Source organism: Hemitrygon akajei, chromosome 1 (genome assembly GCF_048418815.1).
Source record: "Hemitrygon akajei chromosome 1, sHemAka1.3, whole genome shotgun sequence".
In the NCBI taxonomy this organism is placed as follows: Eukaryota; Metazoa; Chordata; class Chondrichthyes; order Myliobatiformes; family Dasyatidae; genus Hemitrygon; species Hemitrygon akajei.
The window spans coordinates 6,084,192-6,108,922 of record NC_133124.1 but is presented as its reverse complement, the minus strand read 5'-3'; the positions used below and the strand labels follow the sequence as shown (position 1 = coordinate 6,108,922).

Sequence of the window (24,731 nt, the reverse complement as noted above, 5' to 3'; positions counted from 1 at the left end):
ATATGAATGATCTGGATGATAATGGGGTAAACCAAATCTGAAAATGTGTGGATCACATCCAGATGGTGGATGCTGTGGACAGTAGGTAGACTATCAAAGCTATCAGCAGAATCTGGACAGGGGGGGAAATGGCAGAGGGAATTTAATGCAGACGAGTGTGAGGTGTTGTACTTTGGGAGGACAAACCAGGCTAAGATTTGCGCGATTAGCGGTATGGCACTGAAAAGTGCAGCAGACCAGAGGGGTCTGGGAAGACAGATCCAAATTGCCTTGAAAGTGGCATTACAGGTAGACAGGGTTGATGACACATTGGCTTTCATTAATCAAATGAATGATGGGAAGTGGTTCGAGTTGCTTGGTTGGTATTGGAGACATAAATAATAGAAGAATGGCATATTCAGTGAGTGTGTACGTTACACTCCCAGAGAGGAATGTAACGGATAGAGTGGATGTGGACTGGTTGTTTCCTACACTAATGAGTCTAGCACCAGAGGGCACAGCCTCAGAATACAAGGATGTCCTTTTATAACAGCGATGAGAAGGAATATCTTTTGCCTAAGAGTGGCGAATTTATGGAATTCATTACTATGGACAGCTGCGAAGGACAACTCATTGGGTGTATTTAAAGGAGAGGTTGATAGGTTCTTGATTAGTCAGGGTATGAGAATTGGTTGAGTGAACTTGGCCTTTTCTCCTTGGAGTGACGGAGGATGAGAGGTGACCTAATAGAGGTGTATAAGATGATGAGAGGCATTGATCGTGTGGATAGTCAGAGGCTTTTTCCCAGGGCTGAAATGGCTAGCACAAGTGGGCATTGTTTTAAGGTGCTTGGAAGTAGGTACACAGGAGATGTCAGCGGCAAGTTTTTTACTCAGAGAGTGGTGAGTGCGTGGAATGGGCTGCCGGCGATGGTGGAGGCGGATACGATAGGGTCTTTTAAGAGACTCCTGGACAGGTACATGGAGCTTAGAAAAATAGAGGGCTATGAGTAACCCTAAGTAATTTCTAAAATAAGTGCATGTTTGGCACAGCATTGTGGTCTGAAGGGCCTGTATTGTGTTGTAGGTTTTCTATGCTTCTATGTGTCAACAGTTATGGGGAGAAGGCAGGAGAATGGGGTTGGGAGGGATAATAAATAGAAACATAGAAAATAGGTGCAGGAGTAGGCCACTCGGCCCTTCGAGCCTGCACCGCCATTCAGTATGATCATGGCTGATCATCCAACTCAGAACCCTGTACCTGCTTTCTCTCCATACCCCCGATCCCTTTAGCCACAAGGGCCATATCTAACTTCCTCTTAAATATAGCCAATGAACTGGCCTCAACTGTTTCTTGTGGCAGAGAATTCCACAGATTCACCACTCTCTGTGTGAAGAAGTTTTTCCCCATCTCGGTCCTAAAAGGCTTCCCCTTTATCTTTAAACTGTGACCCCTCGTTCTGGACTTCCCCAACATCGGGAACAATCTTCCTGTATCTAGCCTGTCCAATCCCTTTAGAATTTTATACGTTTCAATAAGATCCCCCCTCAATCTTCTAAATTCCAGTGAGTATAAGCCTAGTCGATCCAGTCTTTCTTCATATGAAAGTCCTGCCATCCCAGGAATCAATCTGGTGAATCTGGCGAAATTAGCCATGATGGAATGGTGGAGCAGATTCAGTGGGCTGAATGGCCTAATTCTGCTCCTATCTCTTATGTCTTTCCATTTTACCTGTAACACGTAGTCAGCTTGTTCTTCACGATCCACCGTTTTATTGAAATACAACCACCCATCTTCTTCGATAAGTATTCTGCCATGGGTCTCACCAGTCATCCTAAATGACCTTACAGCACTGTTGGTTGGTTGAAACTACAACAAAAGGAAAAGGTTTACAGTATATGACAAAATGTACAGACTTGTTACTTTGGCATCTGAAGTAGAAATGACCAATATAGTCAAATCAAAGATGACATTCTTACATTCAAAACAAACCTACACTCAGTGGCCACTTTATTTGTTACCTCTTGTACCTAATAAAGTGGCCACTGAGTGTATATTCTTTGGTCTTCTGCTGTAACCCGTCCATTTCAAGGTTCGATGTGTTGTGCATTCAGAGATGCTCTTCTCTACACCACTATTGTAACACAGTTATTTGAGCAACCGTTGCCTTCTTGTCAGCTTGAACCTGTCTGGCCATTCTCCTCTGATCTCTCTCATTAACAAGCCGTTTTCACCCACAGAAATGCAGCCCATTGGGTGTTTTTTTTTGTATTTTGGCACCATTCTCTGTAAACTCTGAAAACTACTGTGTGTGAAAATCCCAGATCAGCAGCTTCTGAGATACTCAAACCACCCCATCTAACACCAACAATCATTCCACAGTCAAAGTCACTTAGATCACGTTTCTCCCCCTTTCTGATGTTTGGTCTGAACAACAACTGAACCTCTACTGTTGACACAAGGGGTAAAACCCTTCATTTGCAGTAAATATCAGCTGTGTAAAAAAGGAAGTGTTAGTATTTCACGTCAGTGACCTTTTAATCAGATCATTTACCTAGAATATTATTTCTGAATTCCTATGCAAAAAAATTCCATCTAACCTACTGGGTATATTTTGCATTTTCTGTTTTCAAAGTTGAAGTTTACTTTCAACTTTGAACTTTTCATTTGTGCGTGGAAAAGGTAATGAAGTGGTAACAGAAATGTTACAAGCCCACACTGGTCAAATACTTCCATCTCTTATGTTCTTGGATTCAATGAGCTTCATAAACAGCACATTTTGCTTTTTCTTAATTCCTCAATGTCTCAGCAGCAGTTATTTTCAACCTAGAACATAGAACATTACGGCAGTGTACAGGCCCTTTGGCCCACATTGTTGTGACAACCTCTTAACCTACTCTAAGATCAATCTACCCCTTCCCTCCTACATGACCCTCCATTTTTCTATCATCCACTTGCCTATCTAAGCGTTTTTTAAATGTCCCTAACGTAGCTACCTCTACCTCCACCCCTGGCAGGGCATTATGCACACCCACCACTCTCCACATGTAGAACTTACCTCTGATGTCCTCCCTATAATTTCCTCCAATCACCTTAAAATTATGCCCCCTTGTACTAGCTACTTGCTCCCTGAAAGTAAGCCCCTGGCTATCCACGCGAGCTATACCTTGTATCATCTTGTGGACCTCTGTTAAGTCACCTCCTGATTTCCTTTGCTCCAGAGAGAAAAACCTTAACTCGTTCAACCTTTCAGTATTATTTATTTATTATTATTGTAGCTTATACTTTTTCTCAACTCAAGTTGGTAAAGCCTGAGGTACGGGCATAGCCAAGCACACTCACTTCCCAATTGCTGGGAACTTTCGGACTATTCTAGTGGTGTTTAGCACTGTGGCTTTCTGAAGAGTTACATAACTATAGCTGTGTAGGTCTGATTGTTTAATGCTATTGCGCAGTGACTTCGGGATGATACCAGTTGTAGATATTACTATTGGGACAATGTATACTCTGTTCATGTTCTATAATCGTTCAATTTCCTCTTTTAATTCAGCATATCTCTGGTGTTTTTCACTTTGATTTCTGTATGTATGTGTGTTTGGAATGGCTATATCTACTAAGTAACTTGTTCTTGCTTGTTTATCATGTAATATTATATCCGGACGGTTATTATGAATTGTCCTATCTGTAATAACAGATCAGTTGTAATATAATGTGAGCAACTTCAACTCTATAACTAGATCCGGCTTGTATTTACAGTCAGGTATGATTTCTCTTATAAATCTGTATTTTAAAGCAAGATTTTGAAGAATGATTGTGCCTGTGTAAGTAATCAGATTGAGTTAAACTGCTACAGGATCCTGTAATGTGTTGGATTGTTTCTGGTTTCTCTTAGCATTTTCTACATTTGCCACTTTGAATTTGTTGGTCTTTTTATTATTATGATTATTATTAATTTTATTTTTTCTCAGTTCAAGTTGGTAAAACCTGAAGTATGGGCATAGTCAAGCACATTCCATGAGGCCATAAGACCATAACATATTGGAGCAGAATTAGGCCATTTGGCCCATTGAGTCTTCTCTGCCATTTCATCATGGCTGATCAATTATTCCTCTCAGCTCCAATCTCCTGCCTTCTCCCTGTATCCCTTCATTCCCTGATCAACCAAGTATCTATCAACCTCTGTCTTAACTATACCCAATGATGTGGCCTCCACAGCTGCCTGTGGCAATGAATTCCACAGACTCGCCACTCTCTGGCTAAGGAAATTCCACTCATCTTTAGTCTAAAAGGATGCCCCTCTATTCTGAGGCTGTGCCCATTGAGAGTGTCCTACCACAGGAAACACCAGTAGTCACCGGCAGCCAAAAAGAAAAGGCTCCCTTTATTCCCACTCTTTGTCTCCTGCCAATCAGCCACTGCTTTATCCATGCTAGAATCTTTCCTGTGATACCATGGGCCTGTAGTTTGTTAAGCAGCCTCATGTGTGGCACCTTGTCAAAGTCTTTCTGAAAATCCAAGTACACAACATCAACTAATTCTCCTTCATCCATTCTGTTTGTTACTGTTTTCATAGAATTACAACAGATGTATCAGGCAAGATTTTCCCTTGAAGAAACCATGCTGACTATGTGCCTCCAGGTACCCAGAGCCACATCTTTAACAATCAATTCCAACATCTTCCCAACCACTGACGTCCGACTAACTAGACTATAATTTCCTTTCTTCTGCCTCTCTCCCTTCTTGAAGACTGGAGTGACATTTGCAATTTTCCATTCTTCCAGACCATTCTAGAATCCTGTGATTCTTGAAATATCATTACTAATGCCTCATCAATCTCTTAAACCACCTCTTTCAGAACCCTGGGGTGTACACCATCTGGTCCAGATGACTTATCAACATTCAGACCTTTCAGTTTCCCAAGAGCCTTCTCTCTAGTCATGGTAACATTCCACACTTCATGACTCCTGACACCTGGAACATCCAGCATACTGCTAGTGTCTTCCACAGTGAATACAGATGTAAAATAATTATTCACTTCATCCACCATTTCCTTGACCCCCATTTCTACCTCTGCAGCATCATTTTCCAGTGGTTCGATATCCACTCTCGCATCTCTTTTATGCTTTATGTATCTGAGGAAACTTCTGGTATCCTCTTTAATATTATTGGCTGGATTACTTTAATATTCTGTCTTTACCTTCTTAGTGACTTCTGCTGGTTTTTAAAAAGCTTCCCAATCCCCTAACAGCTCACTAATTTTTGTTCTACTATTTGCTCTCTCTTTGACTTTTATGTTGGCTTTGACTTCCCATGTTAGCCACGGTTGTGTCATTGGGATGTGTATATCCTGTGCCTTCTGCATTGCTCCCAGATATTCTAGCCATTACTACTCTGCCATCATCCTTGCTAGTATACTTTTCCAATCAATTCTAGCCAACTTCTCTCTCATGTCCCTTTACTCCACTGTAATACTGATACATCTGACTTTAGCCTCCCATTCTCAAATTTCAGGATGAATTCGATCATATTATGATCTCTTTCCCCGAAGCAAAACTCACAAAATGCTGGAGGAACTCAGCAGGCCAGGCAGCATCTATGAAAAGAATAAACAGTCAACGTTTCGGGCAGAGAACCTTCAGCAGGATGGGAGAAAAAGAGATGAGGAGTCAGAGTTAGAAGGTGATAGGCAAAATTGGGAGGTGAGAGGGGTGAAGTAAAGAGTTGGGAAGTTGATTGCTGAAAGAGATACAGGGCTGGAGAAGGGGGAATCTAATAGGAGGGGACCGAAGACCATGGAAGAAAGAAAAAAGGGAAGGAGCATCAGAAGGCAGCAAAATGGCAGGCAAGGAGATAAGTTGAGAGAGGGAAAAGGGGGTGGGGAGTAGAGAAGTGGGGACTTGGGGGGGTGGGGTGGGCCATTACTGGAAATTCCAGAAATCGATGTTCATGCCATCAGGTTGGAGGCTACCCAAACAGAATTTAAGTTGTTGCTCCTCCAACTTGAGTATGGTTTCATCACAATAGTAGAGGAGGCCATGGCTGGACATATTGGAATGGGAAGTGGAATTAAAATGGGTGACCACTGGGAGATCCCACTTTTTCTGGTGGATGGAGCATAGGTGCTTGTCAAAGTGGTCTCCCAATCTACATCAGGTAAATCAGTGGATTCTTGTATATCAGTGAGACCCGAAATGTTGAGTATACTCTTTACCATAGATGCTGCCTGGCCTGCTGAGTTCCTCCAGCATTTTGTGTGTGTTGCTCAGATTTCCAGCATCTGCAGATTTTCTCCTGTGTGTGACTTCCCCTAAGGACCTTTTACCTTAAGTTCTCTAACCAATTCCGGTTCATTGCACAAAATTCAAACCCCCTAGTGGGGTCAATCTTGAGTTACTCTAAAAAGCCATTTCATAGCCATTCTGAAAATTCCCCCTCTTGCAATCTGACACCACCCTGATTTCCCAGTCTACCTGCATACTGAAATCCCCCAGGACTATTGCCCTTTTAGTATGCATTTTTCTATCGCCCCTTGTAACTTGTAGACTACATCCTTTCTAATGCTTGGGGGTCTGTATATAACTCCCATCAGGGTCTTTTTACGCTTGCAGTTCCTTAGCTTTATCACAATAGTTCAACACCTTCTGCCCCTATGTCACTTTTTTCTAATGATTTAATTTCATTTGTTACCAATAGAGCCAAATCACACCCTCTGCCTCTTGCCTGTCCTTTGAATAGAATGTGCAAATTTGGACGTTAATCTCCCAGCCACAATCTTCTTTCAGCAACGATTCAGTAGTGCCTACAAAATCATACTCGCCAATCTGTAACTGTGCTACAAATTCATCGACCTTATTCCGTATACTGTGCGCATTCAAATACATCACCTTCAGTCCTGTATTCACCTTTTCGATTTTGTCCGCCTTTTACATTGCAACTCATCCTGTTGACAGCAATTTTCCCCTTTCATCAGCCTCTCCTTGCTCGTAAACCAACTGCCTCATCTTCAGCACTATCATGCCGGTTACTATTCCCCTGCCAAATTCGTTTAATCCTATTCGATCAAATCGGGCCAATCTGCCTGCAGGGATATTGAACTCCCTCAGGTTCGGGTGTACAGGTCATACCTGAAGAGATCCCAATGATCCATAAATGTGAACTCCTTCCCCCTGCACCAGTTCCTCAGCCACGCTTTCATCTGCCAAATCATCCTATTCTTACCCTCACTAGCACGTGGCACAGGCAGCAATCCAGTGATTACTACCCTGGAAGACCTGTTTTTCAGCTTTCTACCTAGCTTCCTGAAAACTCTCTTCAGGACCTCCTCACCTTGTCTACCCATGCCATCAGTGCCAATATGCACCAAAACTTCTGGCTGCTCACCCTCCCCTTTGATAATGCCATTGTCCTGCTCTGAGACATCCCTGATCCTGCCACCAGGGAGGCAACATACATCTGGATGCCTCTATTGCGTCCACAGAACCTCATCTTTGTTCCTCTGACTAGGCAATCTCCTATCAACATCTTCACCTCTCTGCTCTTCTGAGTCATACCACTTGATCAGAAGGCGCTTGGATAATAACTTTACTTTGAGCTTTGAACATGTTCTTTAGACCAGGCAGCATCCTGGTAAATCTCCTCTGAACCCTCTCTAAAGCTTCCACATCCTTCCTACAATGAGGCATCCAGAACCGAACACAATTTTCCAAGTGTGGTCTAACCAGTGTTTTATAGAGATGCAGCATTACCTTGCAGATCCTGCCTTTTCATACAATATCTACAGATCAGTTCGAGAGACCACAAGCTGTACAATTGTTTGAAAGACATCTTAAGATATCCTCAGCCTCAGGAAATACTCACCAACCCTCGTACTTGCTCAAACAATGATGGTAGCATCGATCAGGTAGATAGTGGGGCAGAGAGCACAAGGAGAAAAAGGTTGGAAAGAAACCTAGAAGTTGAACTACATATCATCTCCACAACAGCTCATCTGCACACGCTGCTGTACCTATCCAGCTTCCTCAGCCCTTTGTCAATTCCACCTGTCACCTCACAGCTTCTGGTATGATTCCCACTCAAATTCCAAACAAAAGACCATAAGACTTCGAAGCAAATTAGGTCATTCAACCCATCACGTCTGCACCGCCATTTCATCATGACTGATTTATTATCCCTCTCCACCCTATTCTCCTGCCTTCACCCTGTAACCTTAGACACCCTGACTAATCAGGAACCTAACAACCTCTGCTTTAAATATACCTAATGACTTGGCCTCCACAGCCATCTATGGCAATGAATTCCACAGTTTCACAATTCTCTGGCTAAAACAATTCCTCCTCATCTTTGTTATAATGGACATCCCCCTTTTCTGAGGATGTGTCCTCTGGTCTTAGACTCCTCCACCATGGGAAACATCCTCTCTGCATCAACTCTGTCTAAGCCTTTCACCATTCGATAGGTTTCAATGAGATCCCCCCCTTGTTCTTCTAAGCTCTAACCAGTATTATCATAATTCAAAGTTTAAAGTTCTAGCTTCAATATACTGTAAATTTCTTATCAAAATATGTATGTGTTACCATTTCATATCTTGAGATTAATTTCTTTCAGATATTCACTGGAAAATAAAGAAATATGACAATCCACAGAAAACCATACATAGACAAAGAATGATAAATAACCAAAGTGGAAAAGGCAAGCTGTACAAATACTAAAATATAATAATAATAATAAATCAATAATAATGATAACATGAGTTGTAAATAGTCCCTCACCTGGATACACTTATCACTCAAATACACCTATCACCTGAATATACTGTACCTATTACCCAAAATCACCTCTCGCTTAAATACCTGAATACACCTGTCACCTGAATACACCAATTACCCGAGTACACCTAATCACCTGAATACACCTGTCATCTGAACACACCTGTCAGATGAATACACCTATCACCTGACTACACCCGTTACCTGAATACACCTGTCATCTGCCTTCTCTTGCTCTGCCCCTACCCTCTCCATTTTAATTTTTATCTTCTGTTTATTTAGAAATACAACGTGGAACAGGCCCTCCCAGCCCTTTGAGCCATGTTGCCTAGCAACCCACCCATCACAGGACAATTTATAATGACCAGTTAACCTACTAACTGGTGTGTCTTTGGCTTGTGGGAGGAAACCGGAGCACCTGGAGGAAACCCACACGGTCACGGGGAGGACATGCAAACTGCTTACAGAGGACGCCGGAGCTCCAATGGCCCAAGCTGTAACAGTGTCGCACTCACTGCTACACTGCCATGGCACCCGGCTGCCGACTTCCCCTCTATTTTTCAGTCTGGATGAAGGGCTTCAAGATGAAACATCAGCAGTCCTTTTCCATCCATAAATGCTGCTAAACCCATCAAATTCATTCAGCTTATTGTGTACTGAGATTTATTTGTGACTTTTTAATATAAAGTCTTAATCCTTTTATTTGTCACTGCATAGAACTGTTTTTGTATAATTTAGAAGATAGAACATAGAATAGTACAGTACATTACAAGCCCTTCGGCCCACAATGTTGTGCCGACCCTCAAAACCTGCCTCCCATATAACCCCCCACCTTAAATTCTTCCATATATCTGTCTAGTAGTCTCTTAAATTTCACTAGTGTATCTGCCTCCACCACTGACTCAGGCAGTGCATTCCACGCACCGACCACTCTCTGAGTGAAAAACCTTCCTCTAATATCTCCCTTGAACTTCCCTCCCCTTACCTTAAAGCCATGTCCTCTCGTACTGAGCAGTGGTGCTCTGGGGAAGAGGCGCTGGCTGTCCACTCTGTCTATTCCTCTTAATATCTTGTACACTTCTATCATGTCTCCTCTCATCCTCCTTCTCTCCAAAGAGTAGATAGATAGATAGATAGATACTTTATTCATCCCCATGGGGAAATTCAACTTTTTTTCCAATGTCCCATACACTTGTTGTAGCAAAACTAATTACATACAATACTTAACTCAGTAAAATAAATATGATATGCATCTAAATCACTATCTCAAAAAGCATTAATAATAGCTTTTAAAAAGTTCTTAAGTCCTGGCGGTTGAATTGTAAAGCCTAATGGCATTGGGGAGTATTGACCTCTTCATCCTGTCTGAGGAGCATTGCATCGATAGTAACCTGTCGCTGAAACTGCTTCTCTGTCTCTGGATGGTGCTATGTAGAGGATGTTCAGAGTTTTCCATAATTGACCGTAGCCTGCTCAGCGCCCTTCGCTCAGCTACCGATGTTAAACTCTCCAGTACTTTGCCCACGACAGAGCCCGCCTTCCTTACCAGCTTATTAAGACGTGAGGCGTCCCTCTTCTTAATGCTTCCTCCCCAACACGCCACCACAAAGAAGAGGGCGCTCTCCACAACTGACCTATAGAACATCTTTAGCATCTCACTACAGACATTGAATGACGCCAACCTTCTTAGGAAGTACAGTCGACTCTGTGCCTTCCTGCACAAGGCATCTGTGTTGGCAGCCCTAGCTCCCTTAATCTCTGATCATAATCCATACTCCCTAAACCAGGCAGCATCCTGGTAAATCTCCTCTGTACCCTTTCCAATGCTTCCACATCCTTTCTATAGTGAGGCGACCAGAACTGGACACAGTACTCCAAGTGTGGCCTAACTAGAGATAATTTAACCATACCAGTGGAAATGATCAGAGTGTTACCTGATATATCATATAAGGAATGCTGCTTCCCTCAACAACAGTAATACTCGTCGACTTCAGAGGTCCTTTGGGAAGTTGTCCATTGATTTTCGTGATTAATACCTGCAGGAAATATAAAATAAAATAATGATATATATGCTAGATCCAGGGCTTTTCTCTTTGGAGAGAAGGAGGATGAGAGGTGATTTGATAGAGCTGTATGTGATGATGATAAAAGGCATAGATCGAGTGGACAGCCAGAGACTTTTTCCCAGGGACCTTTCTTCAGGACTTGGCTGAAGGGTCAACTGTTTATTCATTTCCATAGATGCTGCCTGACCTGCTGAGTTCCTCTGCAGGTCTGGATTTCCAGCATCTGAAGACCTCCTCATGTTTATGAATTGATTATGATGTGCCTTTGTAAATCTAAATGCCATGATGAAGAGATAAAGGTTATGTTTTACAAACTCAGGCTTAGTGAGTTACTGGGAGCAGGGACATAGAATTTGGAAGTTTTGGAATCTTGTCTGTAAGCGTTTTATATTTATACTTTATATCCAGTGCTCCTGACTGATTAGATTCAGCAGGCATTATGACAGCTCCACACTTCAACATACCAGAAATAACCACTGGATGAATTCTGGAGTTGGGGCGGTGGGGGGTGGGGGCAGTGGAAGAGAAAGGCCCTTTCACTTCCACTGAGAAAATGGAGGGCAGACTCTCAGAGAAAGGCCCTTGTTTTAGCAATTTCTCAGAGCAGGGGATGTGATCATGTGCAGGAAAATGGTCTTCCCTTGGGACAGAGGTTTGAAAGTTGTCAGTGAGAACAAGAAGTGAAGAATGTGGTGTTGTGCTTCTGGCAAAAGCAATATAACAACATATTCAGATCAGGAAATGAATATGTCGAAAAGTGTACCAAACACAGAGCAGCGGGACGATTTAGTGGCGGGTGATCACTTTAATAATAAACTGCAAAATAACTAGCCACGAGGGGCCACAAAATAAGAGAGACCCAATACTAAACAAGATCAGGCAACAAGGTAACTGAAGGCTAGGAGCAACTGGTTGAGGCTGACTGGCTCGAGGAGTGAACAAAGACTGCGGATGAGAGATGGGTTTATATAGGCTGCAGGTGATGAATTAGAAACAAGTGGCAAGTGACTCATCATGTGAGTCCTGATGAAGGGTCTTGGCCCAGAATGTTGACTGTTTACTCTTTCCCATATAAGTTATCTGGCCTGCTAAGTTCCTCCAGCATTTTGTGTGTGCTTCTTTGGATTTCTAGCATCTGCAGAGTTTTCTGGAGTTTGTGACGGGTGAGTCCTGTTAGCTGGGTGGAGACAAGGAGGAGCCGGCCCGTGCAGGCCTGACGGAATATCATTTGGCTCAGTCATCACAGTCAGAAGTGGAAATTATCCCAGTTTCTTCAGACATCCTCCCACGCGATATCATCACAACTGTACTTTGCCTTCTCACCATGCATAACCCAAAACATTCAGTCACCAACAATGTGAATCTTTCAAATCAGTAAGTTCAAAGTAAACTTATTATCAGGTACATATACGTCAGCATATACAATCCTGAGATTCATTTTCTTGCAGGCATTCACAGTAGGTACAAAGAAACACAACAGAATGAATGAAAAACTGCACACAAACACAAACAATGTGCAAAAGACAACAAAATGCGCAAATGCAAAAAGAAAAACAAAATAATAAATAAGCAAATAAATAACATTGACAGCATGAGTTATAGAGTCCTCAAAAGTAAGTCCATAGGTTGTGAAATCGTTCATTGTTGGTGTTAGTGAAATTATCCATGCCAGTTCAGCAGCCTGATGGCTGAGTGGTAACAATTGCCCCTGATTCTGGTGACGCGGCTCCTGTATCCCTCTGTTATTCCTTTCTCACAATTACTCTCAATATACAGTGCCTACAAAAAGTATTCACCCCCCTTGGAAGTTTTTATGTTTTATTGTTTTACAACATTGAATCACAGTGGATTTAATTTGGCTTTTTTTTACACTGAACAACAGGAAAAGACTCTTTCATGTCAAAGTGAAAACAGATCTCCACAAAGTGATCTAAATTAATTACAAATACAAAACACAATAATTGATTACATAAGTGCTCACCTCCCTTGAATACAACACACCAAATCATCACTTGTGCAGCCAATTGGTTTGAGAAGTCACATAATTGGTTAAATGAAGATCTGATTTTTGGGGACCTGTCTGCAGTCAAGGTGTTCCCGTTGATTGTCATAAAAATACACCTGTATCTGGAAGGTCCAACTGCTGGTGAGTCAGTGTCCTGACAAAAACTACACCATGAAAACTAAAGAACACTCCAAGCAAATTTGTGAAAAGGTTATTGAAAAGCACAAGTCAGGAGATGGACACAAGGAAATTTCCAGGTCACCGCGGGAGACTCTGAGGTCAGCTGGAAGAAGCTTCTATGGTTTGATGAAACCAAAATTGAGCTCTTTGGCTATCAGACTGAACGCTATGTCTGGCATAAGCTAAACACTGCACATCATCAAAAACACGAAGCATGGTGGTGGCTGCATCGTGCTGTGGGGATGCTTCACTGCAACAGGCCCTGGAAGGCTTGTGAAGGCAGAGGGGTAAAATGAATACAGCAAAATATAGGAAAATCCTAGAGGAAAACCTGGTACAGTCTGAAGAGAACTGCGACTTGGGAGATCTGTTTTCCAGCAAGACAATGACTCCAAGCATAAAGCCAAAGCTACACAGGAATGGCTTAAAAACAACAAAGTTAATGTCCTGGAGTGGCCAAGTCAGAGTCTAGACCTCAATCCAATTGAGAATGTGTGTCTGGACTTGAAAAGGGCTGTTTAGTCACGAACCCCTTGCAAACTGACAGACCTTGACCAGTTTTGTAAAGAAGAATGTGGAAAAATTGCAGTACCCAGATGTGCAAAGCTGATAGAGACCTATCCACACAGACTCAAGACTGTAATTGTTGCATCTACTAAATACTGACTTGAAGGGGGTATTGACTTCTGCAATCAATTATTTTGGGTTTTATCTTTGTAATTAATTTAGATCACTTTGTAGAGATCTGTTCTCATGAAAGAGTCTTTTCCTGTTGATCAGTTTCAAAAAAGTCAAATTAAATCCACTGTGATTCAATGTTGTAAAACAATAAAACATGAAAACATGAAGGGTGGGTGAATACTCCTTATAGGCACTATGCATTCTCCCTCAGGCACTACATGCTCCTAAGGGTTGATAGTTGACTTCAGGAAAGGGAAGGAGGGCAAACATGTGCCAGCCTACATAGAGTGGGGTGGGGGGGGGGGGGGTCATTCGGCAGTGGAGAGAGTCAACAGCTTTAAATTCCTGGGCATTAACATTTCAGATGACCTATTCTAGGCCCAACACATAGACACAATAACAAGGAAAGCACGCCAACATCTTTACTTCGTCAGGAGGCACTGCTTGTCACTGACCACTCTAACAAACTTCTACAGATGTTGGTGGGGTGCCTTGGCAAAATGGCGGTGAGTGCAATGCTGTTACAGCTCAGTGTTCGGAGTTCAATTCCACCGTCCTCTGTAAGGAGTTTGTATGCTCACATGGGTTTCCTTAGTGTGTTCCAGTTTCCTCCCACTGTCCAAAGACATATCAGTTAGTAGGTCATCGTAAGTTGTCCAGGGATTTGGCTAGGGTTAAACAGGTGGGTTGCTGGACATGATGGCTCGTTGGGCTGGAAGGGTTTGTTCTGTACTGTATCTCTAAATAAATAAATACTGTTAAAAATTATCCTGAGTGGTTGCATTTTGGTATGGTAGGACAATTCACTTGTGGAGGAATGTCAGAAGCTGCAGAGAGTAACAAATTCTGCCTCCCCACCATCGGTAGTAACTACAGGAGGTGCTGCTTCAAGAAGCCAATGTTCATCATCAAAGATCCCCATCATCCAGGCCATGCCATCTTCTCTCAACTACCTTCAGGCAGGAGGTACAGAAGCTTGAAGTCTCACACCACCAGATTCAGGAACAGCTTCTTCCCTTCAACTACTCAGGTCTTGAACCATCCATAAAACTCCATTAACTAGCGATTAGCAGCACTATGACCATTTTGACCACTATGCAATAAACAGGTCTTTTTTTCTAATTGAGCTAGTTATTATTAAAATTCTGTAGGACTAGTTTAGAGTGCTGTGTGCAGATTTGGTCATCTACCTACAGTAAAGATGGAAATAAGGCTGAAAGAGTACAGAGAAAATTCAAAGGCGAAATGTTCAAGGGGAATATGAGGGGAAATGTCTTCACTCAGAGAGTGTGGAATAAAGTGCATGTGAGCTGGATTTCAACACTTAAGAGAAGTTTGGATAGTTACGTGGATGATAGAGTACTGAGGGCTATGGTCCCGGTGCAGGTCAAAGGGAGTAGGCGGTTTAAATGTTTCAGCATGGACCAGATGGGCCAAAGAGCCTGTTTCTGCGTTGTAGTTTTTAATGACTTTATAACTACGCACCACTAGAATAGTCTGAAAGTTCTTAACAACTGACAAATGAGAGTGCTTGGCTATTCCTGGTCCTCAGGTTTTGCCAACTTGAGCTGAAAAAAACTAAAAATACAATAAAAATAATAATAACTTATTTATTGAGCACTTTCCATACAGATGATGTAGTTCAAGTGCTTTACAATGGGATAAAGTGAAAATGTGAAAATAAAATAAAATGAAAATTAAAAATAAACATGTAAAATAAGACTTAAAAAAGGAAGGTTAAATAAATAGATTTTGAGCTGGTCTTTAAAAGCGTCAATTGAGTCTGCATCCCTTGTAGTATTGAACTGAATTGAATTGAAATAACTTTATTACTTACATCCTTCAAATACACGAGAAGTAAAAATCTTTTACGTTACGTCTCTGTTCAAATGTGCAAAGTGCAACTGTAGTAATTTATAATAAATATTATGTACAACAGGATAGTCAATATAACATAGAAATACAGTTATATCAGCATGAATTAATCAGTCTGATGGCCTGGTGGAAGAAGCTGTCCCGGAAGCTTTTGGTCCTGGCTTTTATGCTGCGGTACCGTTTCCCGGATGGTGGCAGCTGGAACAGTTATGGTGAGGGTGAGACTGGTCCCCAGTGATTCTTTGGGCCCTTTTTACACACCTATCCCTGTAAATGTCCTGAATAGTGGGAAGTTCACATTTACAGATGCACTGGGCTGTCTGCACCACTCTCTGCAGAGTCCTGTGATTGAGGGAAGTACAGTTCCCATACCAGGCAGTGATGCAGCCATCCAGGTATTGAGTTAGGTGTTGAGTTGCATAGTCTAGTCCAAATAAGCTGACCCATCAATTATCTTTTGAAGGGAATTGTTTTAAGTTAAGAGACCGGTGGAAGAAGACCTGACAGCTCCAGCAGGATTATAAAACAAAAACGATTCTGTGATGTAGTCCGGTCCCAGACCATTAAGAGTTTTAAAAACAAGTAAGAGAACTTTAGAACCAATTCTAAAAGATACAGGAAGCCGATGCAAAGTAGCTAGGATGGGAGTGCATGCTCCCTCATCCTGGTTTTGGTTAAAAGTCTGACAATTATGTTCTGAATGAGTTGAAGTTTGTCAATAGATTGCTTTGGAAGAGCAGTAAAAAGCAGTCTAGTCTATTTAAGTGGTCTGTCTAGTAACATTGCCTTATATAATGTGAAGTTTGTTGCTTTGCAGCAGTATTACAGTACAAAGGTATAACCATAAGATTGTAGGACATAGGAGCAGAATTAGGCAATTTGGCCCATCAATGTTCTGCCATTCAGTCAGGGCTGACCCTTTTTGCCCCTCCTTAGCCCCACTCCCCGGCCTTCTGCCCATAACCTTTGATGCCATGTCCAATCAAAAACCTATTAAGCTCTGCCCTAATACACCCAACAACTTGGCCTGCACAGCTGCCCTGTGGTAATAAATTCCACAAATTCACCACCATCTGGCTAAAGAAATTTCTCCACATCTTTGTTTTAAATGGACATCCCTCTATCCTGAGGCTGTGCCCTCTTGTCCTAGACTCCACCACCATGGGAAACATCCCTTCCAAATCTACTCTGATTTACTCAAATCTACTCATTCAAAAGATTTCAATGAGATCCCTCCTCCCATCCTTCTAAATTCCAGCAAGTACAGATTCAGAGCTATCAAACATTCCTCATATGATAACCATTTCATTCCCAGAATCATCCTTGTGAGCGTAGAAGGTTGAGGGGGGACTTGACAGAGGTTTTAAAATAATGAGGGGGATAGATCGAGTCGACGTGGATAGACTTTTTCCATTGAGAGTAGGGGAGATTCAAACAAGAGGACATGATTTGAGAATAGGGGGCAAAAGTTTAAGGGTAACACGAGGGGGGAATTTCTTTACTCAGAGAGTGGTAGCTGTGTGGAATGAGCTTCCAGTAGAAGTGGTAGAGGCAGGTTTAGTATTGTAATTTAAAGTAAAATTGGATAGGTATATGGACAGGAAAGGAATGGAGGGTTCTGGGCTGAGTGCGGGCCAGTAGGACTAGGTGAGTGTAAGCGTCGGCACGGATTACAAGGGCCAAGATGGCCTGTTTCCATGATGTAATTGTTATATGGTTATATGGTGAAACCCCTCTGAACCTTCTCCAATATCGGCATATATTTTCTTAAAGGAGGAGCCCAAAACTGTTCACGATACTCAAGGTGAGGCTTCACCAGTGCCTTATAAAGCCTCTGCATCACATCCATGCTGTTGTATTCTAGACCATATAACCATATAGCAATTGCTTACTCTCACCTAGTCCCACCAACCTGCACTCAGCCCATAACCCTCCATTCCTTTCCTGGAATGTCCTCTTGTTTGAATCTCCCCTACTCTCAATGGAAAAAGCCTATCAACGTCAACTCTATCTATCCCTCTTGTAATTTTAAATATCTCTATCAAGTCCCCCCTTAACCTCCTATGCTCCAAAGAATAAAGACCTAACTTGTTCAACCTTTCTCTGTAACTTAGGTACTGAAACCCAGGTAACATTCTAGTAAATCTCCTCTGTACTCTCTCTATTTTGTTAACATCTTTCCTATAATTTGGTGACCAGAACTGTACACAATACTCCAAATTTGGCTTTACCAATGCCTTGTACAATTTTAACATTACATCCCAACTCCTATACTCAATGCTCTAATTTATAAAGGCCAGCATACCAAAAGTTTTCTTCACCACCCTACCCACATGAGATTCCACCTTCAGGGAACTATGCACCATTATTCTTAGATCATTCTGTTCTACTGCATTCTTCAATGCCCTACCATTTACCATGTTTGTCCTATTTTGATTATTCCTATCAAAACGTAGCACCTCACACTTATCAGCATTAAACTCCATCTGCCATCGTTCAGCCCACTCTTCTAACTGGCCTAAATCTCTGCAAGCTTTGAAAACCTACTTCATTATCCACAACGCCACCTACCTTAATATCATCTGCATACTTACTAATCCAATTTACCGCCAAATCATCCAGATCATTAATGTATATGACAAACAACATTGGACCCAATACAGATCCCTGAGGCACACCATTAGTCACCGGCCTCCAACCTGACAAACAATTATCCACCACTACTCTCTGGTATCGTCCATCCAGCCACTGTTGAATCCATTTTACTACTTCAATATTAATACCTAATGATTGAACCTTCCTAACTAACCTTCCGTGTAGAACCTTGTCAAAGGCGTTACTGAAGTCCATATAGAAAACATCCACTGCTTTACCCTTGTCGACTTTCCTCGTAACCTCTTCAAAAAATTCAATAAGATTTGTCAAACATCACTTTCCACGCACAAATCCATGTTGACTGTTCCTAATCAGACCCTGTATATCCAGATAATCATATGTACCATCTCTAAGAATACTTTCCATTAATTTACCTACCACTGACATCAAACTTACAGGCCTATAATTGCTAGGTTTACTCTTAGAACCCTTTTTAAACAATGGAACAACATGAGCAATACACCAATCCTCTGGCACCATCCCTGTTTCTAATGGCATTTGAAATATTTCTGTCAGAGCCCCTGCTATTTCTACACTAACTTCCCTCAAGGTCCTAGGGAATATCCTGTCAGGACCCAGAGATTTATCCACTTTTATATTCCTTAAAAGCGCAAGCACTTCCTCCTCTTTAATCGTCATAGTTTCCATAACTTCCCTACTTGTTTCCCTTACCTTACACAATTCAATATTCTTCTCCTTAGTGAATAGCGAAGGAAAGAAATTGTTCAAAATCTCCCCCATCTCTCTTGGCTCCACACATAGCTGTCCACTCTGATTCTCTAAGGGACCAATTTTATCCCTCACTGTCCTTTTGCTATTAATATAACTGTAGAAACCCTTTGGATTTATTTTCACCTTACTTGCCAAAGCAACCTCATATCTTCTATTAGCTTTTCTAATTTCTTTAAGATTCTTATTACATTCTTTATATTCCTTAAGCACCTCATTTACTCCATGCTGCCTATATTTATTGTAGATCTCTCTCTCTTTCCGAACCAAGTTTCCAATATCCCTTGAAAACCATGGCTCTCTCAAACTTTTAACCTTTCCTTTCAACCTAACAGGAATATAAAGATTCTGTAACCCTCAAAGTTTCACCATTAAATGATCTCCATTTCTCTATTACATCCCTCCCATGAAACAAATTGTCCCAATCCACTCCTTCTAAGCCCTTTCACATCTCCTCAAAGTTAGCCTTTTTCTAATCAAAAATCTATACTCTGGGTCCAGTCCTATCCTTCTCCTTAATTATATTAAAACTAATGGTATTGTGATCACTGGACCCAAAGTGCTCCCCAACACATACCTCCATCACCTGACCTATCTCATTCCCTAACAGGAGATCCAACACTGCCCCTTCTCTAGTTGGTACCTCTATGTATTGCTGCAAAAAACTATCCTGCACAAATTTTATAACGTCTTGAAATGAATGTGAACATGGCATTTGCCTTCCTCACCACCAACTCAACCTGCAAATTAACCTTCAGGGTCTTCTGCACAAGCACTCCCAAATCCCTTTGCATCTCAGATTTTTGGATTTTCTCCCCATTTAGAAAATAGTCTCTACATTTATTTTTACTACCAAAGTGCACGACTATGCATTTTCCAACATTGTATTTCATTTGCCATTCTCTTGCCCATTCTCCTAATCTGTCTAAGTCCTTTTGCAGCCTGTTTCCTCAACACTACCTGCCTTCGTATCATCTGCAAACTTGGCAACAAAACCATCTATTCCATCATTAAATCATTTATATACAGTATAAAATGAAGTGGTCCCAACACCAACCCCTGCAGAACACCACTGGTCACTGGCAGCCAACCAGAAAAGAATCCTTTTATTCCCACTCGCTGCCTCCTACCAATCAGCCAATGCTGTAAACATGTTAGTAACTTCCCTCTAATACCATGGGCTCTTAACTTGGTAAGCAGCCTCATGTGTGGCACCTTGTCAAAGGCCTTCTGAAAGTCCAAATATACAACATCCACTACATCCCCTTTATCTGTCCTACTTGTAATCTCCACAAAGAATTCCAACAGGTTTTTCAGGAAAGATTTTCCATAAACGAAACTATTTTCATGTCCAACAGTCTCTAGAGTTTACAGAGAATGGTGCAAAGAGAGAAAAAATACATCCAGTGAGCAACGATTTTGTGGGTGAAAATGCCTTGTTAATGAGAGAGGTCAGAGGAGAATGGCCAGACTGGTTCAAGCTGACAGGAAGGCTGTCAAACAACCACACGTTACTACATGTCAGACCTGGAAGTGGATGGGCTACAGCAGCAGAAGGCCACACCGGGTTCCAGTCCTGTACCTAATAAAGTGGCCACTCAGCGTATTTAACCCACAATGAACAGCAAACGTTAACATTGTTTAATTTACCCATACTTATTCCAATGCTAATCCGACTCAGGTTACCTGTTGCAGATAGACAGTTGTGCCTTTGACCTCTCTGGATCTGGCTATTCTAATGCAAGCTCGATCAGCATCCCGTTCCCACTCTATGTACACATCAGACGCGCTAACCAGAAGCCATGGATGACCACGGAGGTGCGTGGGCTGCTGAGGACCCGTGACTTCAGAGCAGGCGACAAGGCAGCTCTAACAACAGCAAGGGCCAAACTGTCCCGAGCCATCAGAGGGGCAAAGCGTGCACACGCCCAGTGAATCCACAGCCACTTCCAGGACAGCGGCGACACGCAGCGCATGTGGAAAGGCACCCAGGACATCACTAATTACAGGACAACATCACCTGACTGTGCAGGTGATGCCTCCCTCCCAGATGCGCTGAACAACTTCTACGCTTGTTTTGAGGTGGAAAATGACATGGCGGCAAGGAAGTCCACCCCTCCTACAAATGACCGGGTGCTGTGTCTCACCGTGGCCGATGTGAGAAGAACCCTGTGCAGGGTCAACCCACGGAAGGCTGCTGGACCAGACAACATCCCTGGTAGAGTGCTCAGAGGATGTGCAGATCAGCTAGCAGATGTTCTCACTGACATTTTCAACATCTCCCTGAGCAGTGCCACCATTCCAACGTGCTTCAAGGCCGCCACCATCGTCCCCGTGCCGAAGAAGTCTTCAGTGTCCTGCCTAAATGACTACCGTCCCGTTGCACTCACATCCATCGTGATGAAGTGTTTGGAGAGGCTCGTCATGAGGCATATCAAGACCCTGCTGCCCCCCTCACTGGACCCCCTGCAGTTTGCGTACCGTCCCAACCGTTCAACAGATGACGCCATTGCCACCACCCTCCACCTGGCTCTAACCTACCTGGACAAAAAAGACACATACGTTCGGATGCTGTTCATAGACTTCAGTTCAGCATTCAACACAATCATCCCTCAGAAACTGATTGGAAAGCTAAGCCTACTGAACACCTCCCTCTGCAACTGGATCCTAGACTTCCTAGCTGGGAGACCTCAGTCAATCCGGATCGGGAGCAGCATCTCCAACACCATCACACTGAGCACGGGGGTCCCCCAGGGTTGCGTGCTCAGTCCACTGCTGTTCACTCTGCTGACCCACAACTGTGCTGCAATACACAGCTCGAACCACATCATCAAGTTTGCCGATGACATGACCGTGGTGGGTCTCATCAGCAAGAACGACAAGTCAGCTTACAGAGAGGAGGTGCAGCGGCTAACAGACTGGTGCAGAGCCAACAACCTGTCTCATAATGTGAACAAAAGAGATGGTTGTTGACTTCAGGAGGGCACAGAGCGACCACTCCCCGCTGAACATCGACAGCTCCTCGGTAGAGATCGTTAAGAGCACCAAATTTCTTGGTGTTCACCTGGCGGAGAATCTCACCTGGTCCCTCAACACCAGCTCCATAGCAAAGAAAGCCCAGCAGCATCTCTGGGCTAATGCTAAGGGAAGTCCATCTCCCACCCCCCATCCTCATCACATTCTACAGGGGTTGTATTGAGAGCATCCTGAGCAGCTGCATCACTGCCTAGTTCGGAAATTGCACCATCTCGGATCTCAAGACCCTGCAGCGGATAGTGAGGTCAGCTGAGAAGATCATTGGGGTCTCTCTTCCCGCCATTATGGACATTTACACTACACGCTGCATCCGCAAAGCAAACAGCATTATGAAGGACCCCACACACCCCTCATACAAACTCTTCTCCCTCCTGCCGTCTGGGAAAAGGCTCCAAAGCATTCGGGCTCTCATGACCAGACTATGTAACAGTTTGTTCTCCCAAGCTATCAGACTCCTCAATACCCAGAGCCTGGACTGACACCAACTTACTGCCCTATTGTACATTATTTATTGTAATGCCTGCACTGTTCTGTATATTTTATGCAGTCCTGGGTAGGTCCTTAGTCTAGTGTAGTTTTTTTTCTGTGTTGTTTTTTACGTAGTTCAGTCTAGTTTTTGTACTGTGTCATGTAACACCATGGTCCTGAAAAACGTTGTCTTGTTTTTACTATGTACTGTACCAGCAGTTATGGTCGAAATGACAATAAAAAGTGACTTGACTTGACTTGAGATTACCCAAAGTACGCCAACTTGATCTGGTGTCCGAACTTGTGCCAAGTCAAGTTTGACCTTCAGCCTTGTACTTGCTGAAATGATTAATGGTTAGGAAATCCTTCTGCTTTGAAAATTTTCCATTCTCATTTTCAAATCCAATACTCTCTTTAGTTCTGTAATCTCCTTTGGCTCAACAATCATCTGGGATATATGTACTCCTTCAATTCAGATCATGGGAAATTGAGTTAGTTTAGTGTTTTTTATCTGCTTAAAGATTAGCTACATTTGTCACATGTACATTGAAACATACAGTGAAATGTGTATGTGTGAAATGTGTACAGCCCTTCGTCAGGACTGAAGAGGGAGGGGGCAGGAGCCCTATAAAGAAGGTGGGGGGGGGGGGAGGGTGGGAAGGAGAAGGCTTGGTAGATGCCAGGTGAAAAGCCAGTAAGGGGAAAGATCAAGGGGAAGCAGGGAGGGGATAGGCAGGAAAGGTGAAGAAGGAATGTAAGGGAGGCGGAAAGGAGCATAGGTTGATGCTATATGCTGACAATATTTTATTACTGATTAGTGACCCTCCTAATTCCTTACCCCCACTAATGAAAACAGTTCAATTGTATTCTGACATGTCTGGTTATAAAATCAACTGCAGTAAATCTGAGGCTATGCCAATGACAAAATTGTGTTATTCAAATTCAGTATCTCAGTTTAATTTCAGATGGGTGCCAGTTGGAATGAAGTATCCAGGGGTCAAGCTCAGTCAGAATTTGGATGAAATAATTACTTTAAATTATGATCCATTATTGAGTAGGATACGAAATAATCTGGGTAAGTGGGGGGCACTGAGACTGTCACTCTGGGGTAGTCAATGTAGTTAAAATGGTCATAGCACCTCAGTTTAACTATCCTTCTATGATGCTTCCTTTATATATTTCAGATTTGATCTACAAGCAATACAACAAAATTATTAGTGACTTGCTATGGGATAAGAAGAAGCCCAGAATTAAAATGAGTAAGATGTGTATGTCCAGGGACATGGGTGGGCTCAGTCTACCAGACGTCAGGGCATATAAATTATCCTTTGAAATAACCAAGTTAGCTAAACATTGGGACAGGGCAGATGTTGATTTAGATTGGGTAGTTATAGAACGGAGTTTGGCTGCACCACATTCTCCCCTTAACATCCTCTCACAACGTGGAAAACAAGACTAATCTAAATCCTATACTATTTCACTCAAGGGGTGGGTGGAGTACAATTCACGAAGCTTGTAAAATGTCACATTTAAACCAGTTATACTCCTCACTCTGGAATAACCCTGAGATATGCATTCGGAAAAGAATGGTGTACTAGAAAGAATGGAAGATTAAAGGTGTAAATACAGTAGGTGATCTCTATGAGAATGGGATTTTTATGTGGATTTGCAGAGGAAATATAACTTTGTAGATAAAAGGAATTTCTGGAAGTATTTACAAATAAGACATTGCGCTAATAGCATATTCAAGAATGGTGGCCCACAAAACTTTACACTACCCCAGGAAGTTCATAAAGCATCAGTGTTTTATAAAATGTTCAAGCACTCTGTGGGTGAACCGTGTAACAATCTCAAAGCAGTATTGCAGAAGGACCTTGGAAGTGATATTGAAGATAGTGAGTGGTCAAATATTTTATCAAATGTGGGTAGACATATCAGGGAAGCGAGAGGGAAATTTATTCAGTATAAGATAGTACACAGATATTATTGGACACCAACTAGACTGTACAAAATAGGGATTGTTGATAATCATTTATGCTGGAAATATAAAAATGAGGTGTGCACATATTTTCACATGATTTGGGAGGGTTCCGTGGTTCGTCCATTTTGGTGTAAAGTTCCTGATTTGTTGGGGAATTGGTCGGGTCCTACACTGCCCTTGTGTCCCCGGCTTTGGCTCCTGGGTGATAGGACAATGATACCTAATGTAAACAATGACAAATTTACTATTTTAAAGGTGGGTCTCATCACAGTTGCAAGAATTATATTGCAAAACTGGAAAAAACCCAGATG

The 24,731-nt window shown here is 42.4% G+C and overlaps 1 protein-coding gene across 2 annotated transcripts in view; it reads right to left on the bottom strand.

Annotated features, from left to right (window-relative positions):
• Positions 1 to 24,731, bottom strand: part of cdh17 (cadherin 17, LI cadherin (liver-intestine)) — a 180,159-nt gene that overhangs the window by 102,103 nt on the left and 53,325 nt on the right. For both annotated transcript variants that reach the window (XM_073027435.1, XM_073027523.1), the window contains exons 3-4: positions 10,679 to 10,780; positions 1,711 to 1,848 (exon numbers count right to left, since the gene is read on the bottom strand). In XM_073027435.1, the coding sequence (XP_072883536.1) occupies positions 1,711 to 1,848; positions 10,679 to 10,780 (240 nt within the window). The remainder of the gene's footprint in view (positions 1 to 1,710; positions 1,849 to 10,678; positions 10,781 to 24,731) is intronic.